This window comes from Pithys albifrons, chromosome 1 (genome assembly GCF_047495875.1).
Source record: "Pithys albifrons albifrons isolate INPA30051 chromosome 1, PitAlb_v1, whole genome shotgun sequence".
In the NCBI taxonomy this organism is placed as follows: domain Eukaryota; kingdom Metazoa; phylum Chordata; class Aves; order Passeriformes; family Thamnophilidae; genus Pithys; species Pithys albifrons.
In genome coordinates, this window is record NC_092458.1 from 93678456 (window position 1) to 93695939 (window position 17484).

At 42.8% G+C, this 17484-nt stretch overlaps 1 protein-coding gene across 1 annotated transcript in view; it reads left to right on the forward strand.

Annotated features, from left to right (window-relative positions):
• NME7 (NME/NM23 family member 7) overlaps positions 1-17484 on the forward strand; it is a 91515-nt gene that overhangs the window by 71879 nt on the left and 2152 nt on the right. The window contains exon 11 of the mRNA XM_071560949.1: positions 2189-2296. Coding sequence (XP_071417050.1) covers positions 2189-2296 — 108 coding nt within the window. The remainder of the gene's footprint in view (positions 1-2188; positions 2297-17484) is intronic.

A 17484-nucleotide genomic window follows, 5' to 3' on the forward strand; every position in this document is an offset into this window, starting at 1 on the left:
ATAATAATTGTTAATTGTTATGACAGGAAAATATCTAGGACTTGCTGGGCTAAGAGTTGATCTTGCCCTTAAAGTCCAATTGCCGTAGTTTAGTAATGAGGCATGACAAATGGGTGATGCTGGAAGGTGTGTAAAAGGGTGTTGTTGTCAGATGGTGATCATGTCAAGTCTTTTGGGACTAGTTCAAAACATTCACTGCCATCCCAGAAGAGAGTGTGCACCATGCTAGTGCTTCTGATCTGTACCTGTGCAAAGTTTTCCAGGTCAGCCAAGAGCTACTGATGAAGTCACTTTGAACTCATTTGACACTGAAAGTTAAGAAATGCTTGGACAATCCAGTCTGATGACTCGGCTGCAGGAACAATAACCTCCAGCTGTGACACTGAAACAAACACCTGGGAGTGGCACAGTGAAACTGTACTGGCCACTTCCAAAGTGATTGCACCTTAATGTACCCTGTGCCTTTTCAGAAAGGGGCTGATGTAGGCTCTGTTGGCAAGGAAAGAATTATTTTCTTTGTTCAGTAGCGGTGGGAAGAGCTTGCCCTCCATCTCTCCCCTCACAGGCACTCACAGGAGAACATCCAAGGGGTTTAAGGAGGGAAAACAAGGTTAATGCCATCACCACTGAAATTCACTGTGTATGAGGTAGGCTTGGAGACAAGCCTCAGGGTGTTGGGAAGAGAGGCCAACAAGTGTAGAAAGGTGGCATAGGAAGGGGGTTAAAAGACAACACCACAAGATGATAGTGCAGAGAAGTACAGCAAGACAGAATTATGGCTTGGAAAAAAGTGTGGTGGAGGGAAGAGTCGCTGAAGGCAGTCCTCTGTGGGGATGGGAGAAATACCACAGTAAAAAGGCAGGGGAGGAATGTTATCTCAGGACCTGACCATCTGCTGTAGTAAAAAGGCCTCTGAGATGCCTAGGAGGTATTTGGCATTGTAGATGAAGAAGAGCATTGAAATGTTAATTTCAAAGAACAGAGAAAGATGTAGAGAGACTCTGGACTGATCCTTAAAGGAGATGTTGGAAATACTCAGGGTGTCAGAGAAGAAGACTGAGAGGTTGTTCAGGGTCTGGACTTCACAAATGTCAGGTTTTGAGGCAAGTAGTTCAGTGCTAGGGGAGGCAATCTGCAAGGTAGAGTGCTTGTGTCTGCTCACTAAAGACAACACACCTGTTCTTGAGAGCTGCAAAGGTGTTAACATGAGCTAATTGTGTTATACAGGTGCCAGTGAGGTGTATTACATGCAATATGAAGGGCCATGTATTTCACTCAAAGTGGCTTGATAGGCCCAATTTCAAGCAGATAGTTTTCATAGTTTTGGTTATGATTTTTTCAGCAGTTGTCAATGTGTAGAGTACAAGCTGGAATTTCTCTCTTCGTAGAACTGTAGAATGGCTTGGGTTGGAAGGGACTTTCAAGGTCATCTATTTCCAACTCCCCTGCCATGGACAGAAACACCTTCCACTAGACCAAGCTTATCAAAGCACCATCCAGCCTGGTCTTTAAACACTTCCAGGGATGGGCATTCGCAGCTTCTCTGGGCAACCTGCTCCAGTGTCTGACCACCCTCACAGTAAAGAATTTCTTCCTGATATTTAATCTAAACCTACCCTCTTTCAGTTTAAAACCATTCCCCCTTATCCTATCACTACATGCCCTAATAAGCTCCCTCTCCAGGTTTCTTGTAGCCCCCTTTAGATACTGGGAGGCTGCTGTAAGGCCGCCCTGGAGCCTTTTCTTCTCCAGGAGGATGAACAACCCCAGCTTTCTCAACCTGTCTTCATAGAAGTTTTCCATTCCTTTGATCATTTTCATGGGCCTTTTCTGGACTTGCTGCAGTAGGTCCACATGCTTTTAATGCTGGGTGCAGTACTCCAGGTGGGGTACTCCATACCAGAGTGGAGCAGAGTGGGACCTGCTGGCCACGCTGCTTTTGATGCAGCCCAGGATGTTTGGCTTTCTGGGCTGTGAGTGCCCATTGCCAGCTCATGTCAACTTCTTATCCACCAACGCCCCCAAGTCCTTCTCCTTAGGAATGCTCTCAATCTTTGTTTTCTGCTACAGTATATTGCACATATTTTAATAGCACTAAAATGTTTTACTTTATATCATACTTTTGCATTGATGATATAAAGGAACAGTGTGGTTGACAGAAGTCTTCTGGTCTGCTTGTGTTCAATAGGAATTAGCCCGTCACCTGCGACCTGGAACTCTGCGTGCTGAATTTGGGAAGGACAAGATTCAGAATGCTGTTCACTGCACAGATCTTCCTGAAGATGGACTTTTGGAGGTAAGACCTGCTAGACAATATCACAGAGAGCTGTAAAGTGAAAAGCTATTCTTGACACTCTTTTAAGCTGGTGAGTGGGGGACTGGTGTTGGAGACCAGACTAGACACAAAAACAAAGGGTTTATTAAGGGCATTTAAATCAATTAATTCTGATACTGTAAATAATTCATTGGTGCAGTTTTCTTGAATGAATATAGTACAATGAAGTATTTAATTCAATTCAAGTCAAGAGTCTTCTCTTTGTCTAAATATCTTGTGTCCTTGGGACTGAATATCAGCCCTAACAGTGCTCCTGCAGGGACACCTCCTTGGCCCTTGGATGACCACCGTGACTCCTGATCTGAATTGTCTCTGCAGTGAGCTTGTGTGGAGCTTGGAATATTACAGGCACTAGGGATTCAAATTCTCCAGATAGAGTCCAGGTTTGGACTATCTATTTTTAGATAGTTATGCACATCAGTTTGTGTTTCAACTGTATTAACTTACTAATTATTATCTAATTTTGACTTTGTATGCTTTCATTAAGGTACAATAAAATGGGAAAATGTTAAATTAAGGGAGTTTATAAAGACACAAGTACTCTATGAAAACCAGAACATGCTCATTCACTTAATTCTGTGCCTCAAAACTAAGGTCTGTAGAAGGGGTTGAAGTGGTGTTTAAGTGTATCTTGGATGGATCTTTGCATCACTCTAGATATTTTTCCAGAACATCCATAGCTTATGTTTCATTGTCTACATGTGTTTGTGAGTGTTTTCCTGTCAGGCTGTAGCAGAATGATAGATCAGCAAGAGTTGTCCTGGCTTGGATGATTTTACATTGACAAGATGGTGGTTTCACTGGGGAGTGAGCAAGCCCTGATTGCATCACCATCACCCTCTGGGAATTAACCTGTGGGTTAAAGTGTCTGTTTACTAGGAAATTGCATCCAGTTTAAGGCATAGTAAAATTCAACACTTAGAATGGCAACCAGTGTCAACAAAGTTGCTGCTTTTAAAAGTATTTCCAAGGTGTCATTAAAAGTTGACAACTTCTTGTTTCTTCCCAAAGGGCCTGGATTTAAACCAGCAAACTGGTGTTTGTCAGTACGTGCCTGAAATCCCTCAGTCATGGCTTTTCAATGGCAGCAATAAAAAAGGCATAGTCTGTGAGGGAAAAAGTAGAGTCTCAGCAACACTCAGAATGCTTTACTCCATCAGAATTTTCTGTCTCTTTGTGTCGACAGTATTTTTCCTTTACTCTTTTCCTTTACTGTTTTCCTTTCCTGGTGCAAAGCAGATATAACCTCATTTTTCTGGTTTTTGAAATCAAGTTTATAGCTACCATAAGTAAGGCAGAAATTGCTCCTCCAAAACAGAAACTGAGGCTGGAGGTCTTTCTCAAGATCTCCATTACATGTGTTTGTCCTTTGAATCCTGCGGCTGAGTCATGAGCTAAGTTCTTCATCTAGTTTTATTCTGACTACACACCTTGCAGTTCCTATTGCAGTCTGATCATTGTAACAGTTGTTTATTGATTATATTTTTCGGCAGAGGGATATAAAACCATTTTTTACCATAGGCATAATTTTATGCAGAATATGGCTCTTCATCAGTCTGTAGTTTCATCTGTAGCATTCCAGGTTACGCCAACAGTTGTAAAGGACATTGCTGAAAGTTCTTTAGGGAGTAAATAAAGCATTTCATTCTGATTTTTTGGCAAATATTATCTCATACTCTAAACCACTGAAGCCTTTTTACTGCTGACACTTTAATTCTTGGATTATGTTTAGATCTGTGTTCTGTAAGAAACACAGTTGCCTGAAAACATAGATAAGCAAAGTAAATGGTAACATCTGGATCTGTTTAAGTGCAAGGCTTGTCACAACTAATAAAGTCATGCTGCACACACAGACATCATCCTTGGGAAGGACTTTTTCCTCAGTGAGTTTTTCTGTGAGAGGAGCTTAAATCCAGTCACAGAGGTCTCATTTGCTGGCAAGTGGAAACCAGACCTTTCTTCCCTAGCCCCAGTAACTCTAACAGTGCCGTGAGTGTTGGGCTAGAACAGAGTGACTGTGTGGCCTGCTAGACAACCACAGAAGGAAACCAAGCCAGACAAGCCTTTTTAAGAAGTATGCTGTTTTAGTAAATGGTTATGAGGGTTTTCATTCTCTAGTGGATAACTATGTATTTCATATAATGAGTTTAACAGAGCATTTATTCTCAGCCTCAGAGGAGGTTAATTCATAGATAGGTAAGGCAGCTGGGATTGGCCTTGAGTATGGCCTTCAGTATGTAGTTAGTGTTTATTAATGATGTCCATGTTCTGGTATGAGATGTTGCTGAGATATTAAGATATTAATGTTGCTGTTCCTCTAAAAGCTTTACACTATCACTGTAGGACAGCTGCTTAGTAGAAGAGGAGTCTAGAGTAAATTTCAGAGAGAAATCTGACCTACTAGATTTATAGTATGAAGATGAAGAATCCTTTCTAAAACCTTTGAATAAATTCATCCCCAACAGTCTTCTTCCTTTCTTCCAATGACATTGGATTTTGTATGGTGTTAATGCTCTGCTGCAGTTACTTCCCAGTACAGCTCCAAAATCCAGACCTTATGCATATTCTCGCACTTCTGTTTTAGCTGATGAAAAGTGAGTTTGGCAATCTGAATTGAGGCACGAGAGCTAGAAACTCCAGAGTTTTATTTTTAATTCTGGAGCTGATTTTATCTGAGCTTGACTAAGTCACTTCTCAAATTTTGGCAGAAAAGTGTTTGGCTCTGAAATTATGTATGAAGATGTTTTAATTTATATTTTTCTTCTCAAAATAAAATACTAAATGCAACATTTTTTATAAAACAAACAGCAGAATCATTATTACAAATAATGACACAAAATTTCTAACACTTTTTTCCCCCAGTTCCCACTACATATATGGTGGTGCATTTTTTGGTGGTGGGTGCATTGGTTAATTGGTTTGTTTTGATGTTAAGGGAGGATGGTTCATTTGGGGTTTCTTGTTTGTTTTGGCTGTTTTTTGGTGGTGGTGCTGGTTTGGGGTTTTTTGCCTTTTTTTTTTCCAGAATAGGAAATAGCATAGTTATTCTATTAAAACACAGGAAGCTTTTTTTGGAGAGAGGATACTGTGATGTAAGCTTTTCAAAAATTGTGGTGAACCAGAGAGGTGGGCCTCAGGAACTGTTCCCACTCAAAGCAGGCAGAGCCAGTCTGATACACCATGAATAAAGATATTTACTGCCTTTGTATCAGAGCTTTTGTACAACTTTGGCCATGTTTGATGTTTGAGTCACCCTTTTTCAGAGGTTCTCATTTCCAGTGCAACCTCTCCCTACAGGTCTAACGACTGCAGAGTGAAAGTCCCAGTATCTCTGAGGTTGACTCGAGCCCAGTGGGTTTGTACAAAGAAAGCCATGGCTGTGTCTGTTGGCTGGTGTGTGGAGTTCTTGCACTGCTAATACTAAAGTAGCTTATTAGGGGTCCCTCCCACAGTCCTGACTCTGTTGTGGCCACTTGTTCTGTGTGCACATCTGCAGGGTCAGCAGTGCCCAGAGGGCCTTGGAGGCAAGATGGAAGGGCTGCTGCTCTTGCCACTTTGTGGATAGAAAGCTGAATATGTTGGTCTGTGTGTTAATTGGTTTTGTGACTGTTGAACTCCCAGAACTAAATGGAGGTGGAAAGGGGAGATACTTGTTTGACCTACTATCCTATCATGGGCCTTAAATCCGTAGCGTTTATGGAAACACAATAAAGGTGTGTTCCTCTGTAGAAGGCAACACACCAGTGCTTTCCTGAGAACTCAGGTAGCCATAGTGCCAGATACTGCTTATCTTAAGATTTCTCCACCCCTTTCCGCAGTTTTCATCACCCACAGTTTCATATCTAACTGAAATTTGAAAAGAGTTTGCATTAGCAGTTGCTGTCTGATTGTCCACAAATGGAGACATCTTAGAGAAGATGAGATAGGTAATTGAGTGTTAGAGCAAATGCTTCCTGAAGTTAATAGCAAACTCTTGGTGACTTTCGTGGTTTGCACTTAATTGACTGTCACTAGGAAGTGCAAGGTTGTGACCTTTCTCCCAAAACTCATGACCAAAGAGTACTTTGGGAGAGAGAACAACAAGCACTAATTAACTAACTAAGGGTCAGCTTGTGCACTTAGTTTAGAACACTACATTTAAATAATGTAGTACTGCAGTTTTTCAGTGTTTTTTTCTTAAACCCTTTTCCATGGACCTGGAAAAAAGGAAAGTTCACTTTTAATCTTAAACCCCCCTCAAACAAACAAACCAACCCCAAAGGCAAATATGAGCATTTGCTCCCACCAGTTTGACCTTTACCTCCTGTTTTTGTTCTACAAACTACTTCACGTTTTAGGCAGTGACTAAAGAATATCAGAATTAATGAATAACTCACTTTGGCTCAAGAGAGGAGGGAGATGCAGTTGAGCCTAAAATGTAATTGGTTGCAATGGAAAAATCTGTGTATTTTCAATTGTAGAGCTGTAACTACTCTTTATTTACTAGTTTGTGGTGGAAGAGGAGGGTGAATATTGCCCTGAAGTCTCCTAGATGAATTGTTTGAGTTACTGGGTCAGGCACTTACTTTTTCACTTCATAGACTTGTGTGTTCTTGTATCAGTACAAAATGTATTTTCACAAGTGATAATAGACACAAATAGCTCAGAACAGCCCATTTTCTCAGCCTTGTCATCAGTTTCCCATTTTAATGAGGAGAGGGAAGAAAGGAGGAAGTAGAGAAGGGAGAATGATAGCAATGGAGTATTTGTGAAATAATGGGGTTTCATGAGTGATTTCTGAGTGAAGGCTTAACCAGCAGTTTCTTAATATTTCAGATCAGCTGATGTTGTGTGGAACATTCATTCAGAACAGAGGGTTGCATTTGTTTCCCACGTCCAAAGCAGTTACTGCTCTATGTCTTGGCAGGTTTTTTTTTCTATTTTATATAAGGCAGATGCTTTTGGAGCAAACAGTCACAGTATTCACTCGCATTCATGTTTCTTGTGAGTCAGGTAAAGGAAGGACTGGAACATGCATATTTCATATGCCAAGGAACTGCTTTATTTAGCAGACTAGAGATGTGTCGTCTACATGTGGTGAAAGATGAGTCTGTTACTCAATTCACCATCTTTGACCTGAGAAACATTTCTGATAAATATCTTGTTGAAATAGAAGCTTGCAAACCATTGGATATGATCAATCATTATTCTCTATACAAAACAAGTTTTCTTGAAATTGGTCATTCCTGGAATAGTTTTTAATCAAAGCATAAAAGGTGTTGTGGGTAGCAGACTTCACAGTTTACATGCCTCCTTAAGGAAGTGAAGGCAAATTAAAAATCAGTCAGTGAAGACCATATTCACATCACTGGAAGTACAGTGAATAAAACTTCCCACAGGAGGTGGTGCTGTGCATACATCTCAGTTCACTGGGTCTCAAGTGGCCAAGTACCTTTCAGATTATGCAGGAACCGATATAATTAAAAATCCAGTAGCCTAGAACTGCAAATATAGCAAAACCAGTATTTCTGGGCTTTGGCATACTGTATGTAAATTGTTGCTCATACTATGCAGTTTAAGGTTTTGGGTTTTGTTTTTTTTTTGGGGGGGTGGAGGGCGTGTATGAGCAGTTCCATAAGGGCATTTGTGATGCTGCAAAACATTCCAGGGATGATAGACTGCACACATCTTGGGTAATCTGAAAGGTCTCTCCATTGCAGTGCAGTCTGGTGAGCCACCCACGCTGGCTTTGTGTTCCTGTGCCATGGTGTTGGGGCAATCAGTCGGTCTCCTGGGGTTTCTTTGCGTAACTACAAAACCTTAGTAGTCATACACATACTTGTGTGTGTGTACTAATGCATGTATATACTTGTGTGCCCATAGGCTCTCTGTCCGCTGTTGCCCCAGGTTGCTGTGTGTGTCTCACCACACAGCTGCCATGTGCCGTCAGGCTCCGCATTGGGCATGGGGACTGTGGGGGGAGACGTTTCAGTATTCAGTGTCACAGGCGACTTTCCAGCCAGGCATTGAGGTCCTCCTCGAGTATCGTTTGCTGGCCTTCTCCCTTGCCTCAGAGCTATTTGTGGCTCCCACAGACATGGAAATAACCTATCAAAGGGGGATGGCTTTGCTGTTATCAAAGAAAGAGTGGGTTTTGTCTGTCTTCCCAGAGAGCTGTCATGATGGTTGGATTTTTTCATTATCACGTCTTTGAATTTCAGCTGTGCAGTGGTCAAGAGAAGGCTGAGAACTGGCAGACTGCAACATACTGCTGGAAGCTCTTCATTCCCCTGCTTGGCCTTGTACCAGTGAGACTGGCTTACTGCTTCTAAGGCATTAAAGCAAACAAGTAATATCATCTGGCTGTACAGATCAGCTGTGGCAGTCTGGTAGATGGGGACTCACCAAGTTCTGGCACTGGAAGTTCAGCTGCCTGGATCCAGCCTCAGGGAGATGGGAGGTGATGCTGTATGATAAGCAGTAATAGGTTGGGCCAGTTGAGCAGATCTGTTTTTTCCAGGCAAGTGCTGTGGACAGTGAAAACTATGATAATTTTCCTCAGACTTGGTATTATTAACTAAATGCTCTGCCTAGTGTGAAGAGCTGTGCTGCGCCTGAGCCTTTGTAGCAGCGTCTTCCACCTGCTAGAGGCCAGCTGTCCTTGGTCTGGCATTCCAGATAGTGCCAGGAGAAGCACAGCATGCCTTATGCTTCCTTTCCCTTTGCATTTATTCAGGGAGGCTGAGTGGAGGGTGGTGTTTTAGCAAGCTGTTCAGAGTGGACAGGGGACCACTCTCCTAGAAGCGGAGAGACAGACATGCCTCCCATAACCATTTCCATAAGAGTCCTGTTACAGAAGTGCTCTGCTGGCTGCCAACTTGCATTTTGGTGTTTGCTTCTTTCTTGCCTGCCTGCTGCCATTGTCTCGACATGTGGGTGTGCTGCAAGGTGCTTGTGATCATCCACCCTGGAAATGCTTTCATGCCAGCTATGAGCTGATCTGTGGGTTGAGGTTATAGTTAAGCAGTTGAGGATGAAAGGCGTCAGAAGGATGCACCTCTGTTAAACTAGTCTCTTTTGGTTCATCAAGATGTAGTCCATGCAATTTAATAAAGCATGTCAATGAATAACTCTCAGAAGCGTCAATCTGCTTAGTGTGGAATTTGTGTATGTCACACTCAGAACAAAGGTCTCCTGCATTGCTTGTTACCGATTAACTTGTCTGGTATTATGCAAGCTGCCTCTGCCAGCTGACAACTAACTCTCCCCATTCACAGGGCAGCCCAGCTTGTAAAACATTACACAGCAGAAGTGCATAGCATGGCAATGAACCTTTCACTGAGGGCATTCCAGCCATGCCGCATTTCCCTCAGGAGTCTTTAAAATATTTTAATAAAGAAGCTATTGTTTCACTCAGTCATACAGCAGTTTTGCAATGAAGTCTTTTATTAGTGGCCCATACTGAGCTGCATAATCCAGGATAAAATGCTTTTCATCATTTCCAGTGAAAAGAAATAAAAGTTGGACGGTTTGGGTGAGGTTGGTTTTGGCACTTTTTTTTGCAAGTTTTCATCAAAGCAGTAGCTATTTTTATCAGTTGGAAATTTCAATCTCTTCTGGTAAAAATGACTTCTAGGGAGGTCTGCCAGATAATGGTTATTATGGTTCAAGTACGTCTCCGTTTTAACTTTCTGAGACTTTTTATCCAACAGTTGTGGGAACAGGTTGGAAAGAATCTGAAGTGTAGAAAAACTTAATCTTACTTGGTGGTGGGTTTGCATATCAGAAGATGTTAGCCAGCACTGGATTGCTGTCTCATAATGTTTTGTGATGCTGTGTATATACTTGTACAGAGAATTAAGTAATCTCTTTGCCTAGGCCTGTCTGAAGAGAAATTAAGAAGTAAAGATAGTAGTAATAGATGGATGGATTTTGAACACATGTTGGTAGTTTCTCTTTTAAAAAAATAAACTATGGTATTCTTAGGTCACTTGCACCTAATTTTGAGCATAGGTTGTATAATTATTGTACTTGTGAGCCAGACAGGCAAACCAAACTAAAAACTTGTTTAAACATAGTTGTGAAATAGTTCTCCTCTTGTGCTTCCACTTCTGGGTAAAACCCAAGGTCCAATTACTCCTTGTTCTGCCAAGTCTAAGGTTTATAAGTGCCAGAGAGAAGAAGTTAATGAGTGTGAACCAAGCAGCTCCCAGACCTCTTTAAGTTTCACCTGATCCTGAAGGTAACCTGTGTGATAAACAGGGCTCGGCTTTTGGCACGTGTTTGTGTTGCGCTGAGCAAGGCAATTTTGTGGAGAGGAGGTCAAGGCGGAGGGAAGGCGTGACAATTCTTGATAACTCATCTGAGGCCCAGTTTGTGTCTTTGAGGTGCTGCCTTCTTTCTTTCTCTCTGCATGTTTTCATTTTAGACCAAAAAGCCCAGGTCCTCTCTCCATTACCCATTTTCCTCCAGCTGAAGCATAGCAACAGTTGGGCTGCAACTCAGCTGTACGATGGGCAGATTACAGCAAAGGAGAGAAAAAAGCCCAGGGAAATAACTAATGCAGCAAAAGCAGTAAGAGGATGCTGTAGTTACACATCCACGTAGAAGCTTAGAATATAAATTAGTTTCTAAAGCAATGGGCCCTACACTTTTTGGGGGGGGTTAGAGAAGTACTGTTGTCCTGTAGCACACACTGTTGTGAGATGCACATATATTTTTATGTGCATTTCTGTTATTGACCTCAGCCAGGTGCACTTCCCACCTCTGTCTCAGAGAAGAAATAGGCAAATGATCAGCTATATCAGTACTTCCTGTACCCCTCTCCTTGTCATTGCAGCTTCCTTGATTGACTACTGTAAACCAGCAGTAATTAAGAGGAGAGTTTGAGTCAACTATCTGCATACATGTGTTCAAATATATGTGAAAAATGGGAGGAAAATCCCAAAGCCAAACGTGTGTTAATATGGATAGAAGGCTGTGAACAAGATTTTCTGTCTCTCATGGCTGCTAACACCATGGAATATCTTAAGTTTAGAAGTTTGTCAAGTTCTAGAAACCACTTCTTCTTTCAGGAGTAAGAATAACTCGTGATTCAAAGTGTAGTGTCATTTTAGAATTGGTTTTGTACTGTCATAGAGCTGAGGGCTTAGACATTGACTGTGTTGATCCTGTGCCAGCAGCTGTGCAAACACAGAACAGGATGGCAGTGGTCACCTGAAAGTGTGTTGTCTGTAGTCTAGGGTTCCTCAAAGTCATACAGCATCTTCTGGTTTCAGTAAGAGCTGTATTCTTCTTTAATCCTAAGTGCACTACTGACAGGCAGGAATGATGTATCTGCAACTATATATGAGATACACTGGTCCATGAAGGGAAATCTCTGAGCAAAAGGCAATTCTCTTAAGTGGCCAGAGTTGCTACGTGAACAAGTTTTCTTCCACGTTGATGTAGTTACTGCTGCTCTGGGAAGAGGCAGTGTGCTTAGACTATCCAGCCACAAACCAGGAACTCTGGGCTTCCTCTGGTACTGCCTTACTCAATCCAGCTATTGAATAGTAACTCGACTACTGAGGTGTTTTGAGTCTAGTCATGACAGTATGTGGTTTAGCACTTAACGGAAGTGTTGAAATCACAAAAGGCTGCTGAGACTTGAAACAAACTCCTGGCCTTTTAAATACTGAGCCATTCCACAGGGGAATGGAGCTTTCTAGATTCAGTGACATGTTTCAGAAGGTACTTTGAGCACTAATGCTGGGGGAATCTATGCCATTAGTTTGATGGGATGTTTCCTGTCAGCACAGCAAGCCACAGTCAACACAGGGACTTGTGATGGTGCATGGAAGGCCCACACTGGTAGTGCTTTTGGTAGTTTCTTTCAAGATACTTTGTTACTGTCTTATCTGTCATAACTTTTACTCGGGTGCCAGGTGCAGCCTTTAGGGTCCTGCGGCCAAATAATACCCTGCTGAACATCATGGTCGCTCAGGAAGATGTTTATGTACTGGGTACTTTCTACCTCATGTGTTGACTGCTTTCATCCTCGCTTGAACCTGTGATGTGGGTGAAAACATGTTGTTGTGTTTCTGCTACCACTTCCTCCTCTATCAGCCATAATCTGGTATCTCATGAGGACCACGGTTGTCAGTGCTCTCTGAGCAGGCTGAAGCGCCTTTCTTCAGCATTGGCAATGTCTGTGGCTTGTCTGAACACATCCAAACCCAGATTCACTTACATACTTCTTGTGCTAGCAGCAGGGGCCCTTTCCAGTGTTTTTACACCATGCTCAGCTGTGTTTGCAGCTTGCACTGACACCTGCCGTGGTGCACCTCGTGTGTCTGCACCTAAGCTCACTGATTCCAGGGCATCCAACAAGACCTTCACAGGAGCTGCTGATTTTGAGGCAGGCAAGCCAAGTGTCCAAGTGTGCGTCAAGATAAGCATGAAGTACAGAGGCAGTAATCCTCTGTGATTGACTCGGTGAGCTGCTTGGGATCTTTGCAAAAGTAGTATTTACTTTCATGTTGTAGTTTTTCATATGTCATAGGAGCTGGGATCTTACATGCTATTTCGTTCCAGTGGCTCTACCAGGCCAGTTCAGATGGTGACCAAACATGTTGCTAAAGAAGGAGTAGAGCTGGTGGGAGACTCCTGGGCTAAAGCATTCAGCTCCAGCTACTGAGTAGTTGGCTTATGTCATGGAGGGGGGAGATTCAGTGAACCTGTACCTTCTCATGAAATCAGCAAGTATCTGTGCTTCAGAAATCAGTGGTCTGAGTGAGCACTGCAGTTAAGTATGATGTAAAAACAACACCATGTTATTTTAAATAAGTTTTGGGGTTCACTTATTTTTCTTATATCAGAGTAAATAGCATAAAACTCACTTTCTCAGTGTTTTGATTGTGGTGTAATTAACTACTGTCTTGTCCTCTCATTCCTGTTTGGAATTCAGATTTTTCTTATCTTTTATTTTCTTTATTTCCAAATAGATTCCATTGCCCTTCTCTTCTACTGTGTTGAACATAAGCATATGCAGTGTTTGAAGTGACTGTGGTAGCAGCACGCAGCATAAAAGCACAATGAACTCTGTGTTATCCTGAAGTGTTTCTTTAATAAAACCTTCCATTGCAAAGTTGCGGGTTTTGGCGCATGGGGGGTTTTGTCCTAGCTCTACGTAAGAAATTTACTTGGACAGTTGAAGTGCATCTGTACAAATTGTTCTGCCTTGGGCAGCCTGTCCAGCTTTATTTCTTAGGTTGCATGATGCTTGAGAGAGAGGTAGGAGTGACGAACTCTCCCTTTTTTTTAACAAACTTCCTGGGACTAAAACCTCTTCAGGATTATGTGGGAAAATATTTCTTTATTTTCCAAACACATACTGCGGTGAGTAAGTAGGCTCTCTTTTTTGACAACCATTTTTTATTTTTGGACTGCTTGTGGCTGAAAGGATGGTATGGGACTTTCAGTGTCTTAATCTAATGATTTAGTCATGTGAATCAGCAGAGTGAACTGTAACTGAAGTGAATTGTAGGTGTTAGCAAGTGTGCTTGCTAACAGTGTTGGCAGGTTCATGCTGATGTACAAACCAAGATTAATGGGCAAAAAGAGATTTTTGTTTCTACTTCTGACCTCAAACTGGGATAACATCTAAAAAATTATCAGACTTAAGTGTTTAGAGAGAGTGTACTGATGCTGAAACTTCAGGTCAGCAAAGACTATCTGGATCATGGGTCTGGATGATCCTATGCTGAACTAAGGAGATACAGTTTTGTGGTGGTTTTGGGGACAGGGTACTGGTGAATGTTCAGCTGCTTGGGAGGCACCGAGATTACTGACAGGCTCTAGATGAATACAGGGATGAAAAAGCCTTCCATCTGCCAGCAGCCAGTTTTAGGTTGGCAGAGATGACGAAGGACTGAAATTGCCATCATCTTTCTGGTGATGGATGAGAATTGAATCTGTGAACTCAGCATTTTTCTTGCTGGTATGTCTCCCTGTCAGTCCCCTTGTTTCTGGCATGAATGATACTGACAGGGCCTCTTACCTAAAACAGCCAGCCCAAAGGAACAAGGGGACTGCACTGTGAAGGTTGAGGGTACCCCTTCAGTGCTGCCGTTCTCTTTGAGGAAAGCTGTAATGCTGCCTGTATGAGGTACTGGTACAGTTCAAAGTGTCCCTCGGTCTCTTCTTCTGTAGGCAAAAGCTCTGATTCCAAAGCTGCTCAGAAGGCACCTCTCATCATCAGCACTGCTGTTTGCTTTGTTTTCTGGGCAGGAGGAGAATTAAATTGTAGGTGCCTGTTATTCTTACAGACACTTTGTGCCTGTGCTGTGCCCTGCGTTAATACCAAGATCTTTTCCTCTCCCTTGGAACCTTAGAATACTGACTGTCTCACTTGATTTGCTTCCCTCTTTTTTCTTTCTTTCTTTTTTTTTTTATTTTGTCTAACCTTTCCATTCTCTTAGGGTACACATTATTCAGATGATAGTTGTTTGTGCTCAGCCTAGGCATTAGACTGGATTTTGTTATTGCCTGCTGTATTAACTCCTGAAACTTTGAGGTACTGAGTGGAAGTGCTCAGAGGGAGCAAGCAGCTTCATTTACGTGAGTTTTGCAGAGAGTATGTGTGACAAGCAAAACTTCAGAGAACTGAAGTGGCTCTCAGCCCCTTCTTATCGAAGCAGTTTATAGAGTCAGAGCCAGAAGGTCATGGTTATTCACCCGTAGATACTTCCTGAGCATTATTGTTTGTCCCTGAGCAGGAGCTAGAGAAGGCATAGCTGCAATGCTGTAAAGCAGGTTAGATGGTTCCCGAGATCTGTAGGGAGAGTACTGATGTTAATTTAATCCTGTCTCATCCTTGGGAAGGAGTGAGCACACCTGAATGCTAGCATCATTCGAAAGGCATTTGGGTGGCATCTGTGAAATGCATTGGATTGTTTTCAGATCTGTTCCTCTGTGGATTTGTGCTCTGCCACCTTTGAGTCCTGTAAAGAGACCAGAGGTGCTTTGTTAGGAGAGGCTGACCTTGTCCTCAGGCAAATGTGAGGCTTGTTGTTTTGTTCAGGCACAGCTTCCTTTTCTGTGGTTCGTACTCTGCTCAGATCTGGCAAAGGGACTAACTATTTCCTAAAATACAGAGTACTTTGGAATACCTAACCCCCATCTGGATGCTCGATGCAAGTCTCTCCAAGTCTGAGGTCCCTTTGGAAATGGGGGTTCTTCAAGCTGTCTCCAGCTGTGGCCTCATAAGTCGGGGCACCCCAAATTTCTTGGTAGTGCTGAGATCCTTGGTATTGGTTCTTCTGCATAACACCATACTTGGTGTCATGTGAGTGGGGTAACTGATGGTCCTAAGTTCTGGTGGTTCTTGTCCAGCACTGCCATGCTCCGGATGGTGATGTTCTTGGAGGGAAGGATCCTTCCTGTGTACTAAAGGTACTCCAGCTCTTAACTGGTTTCACTGGGAGCTGGGTGGCAGCTGACCCACATAAAGATAATGATATATAAAGAGAACATACTGGCACCTAGTTTGCACATTATACGATACAAAGTGTGCTTGCCTTGCCAGTGCAGTGTGTGTGTATCTTCAATAATCCAATAAAAGCTAATTGAGGAGGAAGAGATTTTGCACAGGTTGTAAGTAAGCTGAGTTTCTTCAGCCTGGCCTGGGAAAATTGGTTGCACAAAATCAGGGGCCTTTAGGGACTAAAATAGCGCAAATCTTCTGTTGCTAATGGCAAGTGAGCAGGCAAGGATGGCATTCACTTGTGTCAGTGTGTGCTGCAGGGGTGGATCAGGACCTAACCTGAGGAGAGGCCACACAGGTCCAGCCAACACAGCCCAGGCAGGATGGGGAATTGACTCAGCTCTATTAAACCTGCCCCATCGCAGGGAAATGGGCTGTGGTGACAGCAGTTGTATCAGCACCCCAGGCTGAGGCTGGACACAGAGTTATTACCCACAATGGAACAAATTCCAATGCTCTTGGCCTTTTTCTTTGCTCTTGGCACAGCTCCTCACACACGCTGAGGGTCTTGCCTGGCCTGTGCTGCCAGTCACCCTTGGCCAAGCTGAGAAGAGAAGCCCAGAAGTGCTGGTGCTCTGAGCTGTAAAACTGCTAGCTGGTGTTTGTTAGAGCAAGTGTTCATGCAGATATAGCCTTAAAGGCTCTTGTTAAATATGTATGTATGTGTTCGTGTGTGTCTCTCCCTCTCTCTGTTTTTTATGTTACTAGTGGTTTTGTGTGTCTCTCTTGACTATGAAATGCAGGTGTCCCATACAACAAGAAGGGAGATAAAATTCACTTTAATGGCTACAATTATACTTAACTATGTTGAGTCAATCTGACAGAAAGAACAACATGTTCAAACTGGCAGTTTATAACATAATGTCCTATTAGGCAGTAAGGAAAGCGATGCCTTTCTGGGGAGTGAGGTTGAATAGTCAATGCAGCACAGATTAAAAGACAAATCTTGAAGGCAAGGCATATCTTGACCCCCTTCCTCTGCCTGCAGCCCCCCTGCCCCCGGGGCTGTTGATCAGCCACTTAGCCCAGTTAGACTGTCAGTGCTGCTTTGTGAAAGGTCATTTTAGTATCAAGGCACTTGTGTACCAAAAGTACTGGTGCCACTGGGCCAGCTGACTGGCCTGCCAAGACTCTACACCTGCTTGTTGCAGGGTGGGATGAGAGGGTGGGGCAAAGTTGTTTTGGACTTTGGTTGGGATTTTTTTTAATACTTCAGTCTTTTTGTGCTTTATCTCTACTAGTCTGACAAATTACAGCAGCATTTCTAATGGGGGAAGGGGATATATCTGACCATGTGGGTTGTTTCTTTTGCAGAGGGGTGTTGGGGTGCAGTCCTTTGGTATCAGAGTTGTCCTGAAGCCTGTGAACATGTGGGTCTTTTCAGTGGGCAGCTGCCTGGCACATGGCCGGGGTAGCTGCTGCCCTTCCTGCCTGGTTAATTAGTGATCTGAGCAGCCATCCTGCTTTCATTGATGTGGTACAAGAAAGTGACTGAGGCGGAGATGTTGGGTAAAAGTTTCATACACAGTTCCTAAGACCTTTTTGACACTTGCTTACTGAAGTCAACACAAGCACTTTTAAGATTTCTACAGTATCAGTATCAGTATTAATAGTTCATGCTTGGACTTTGCATTCATGTAGAAAA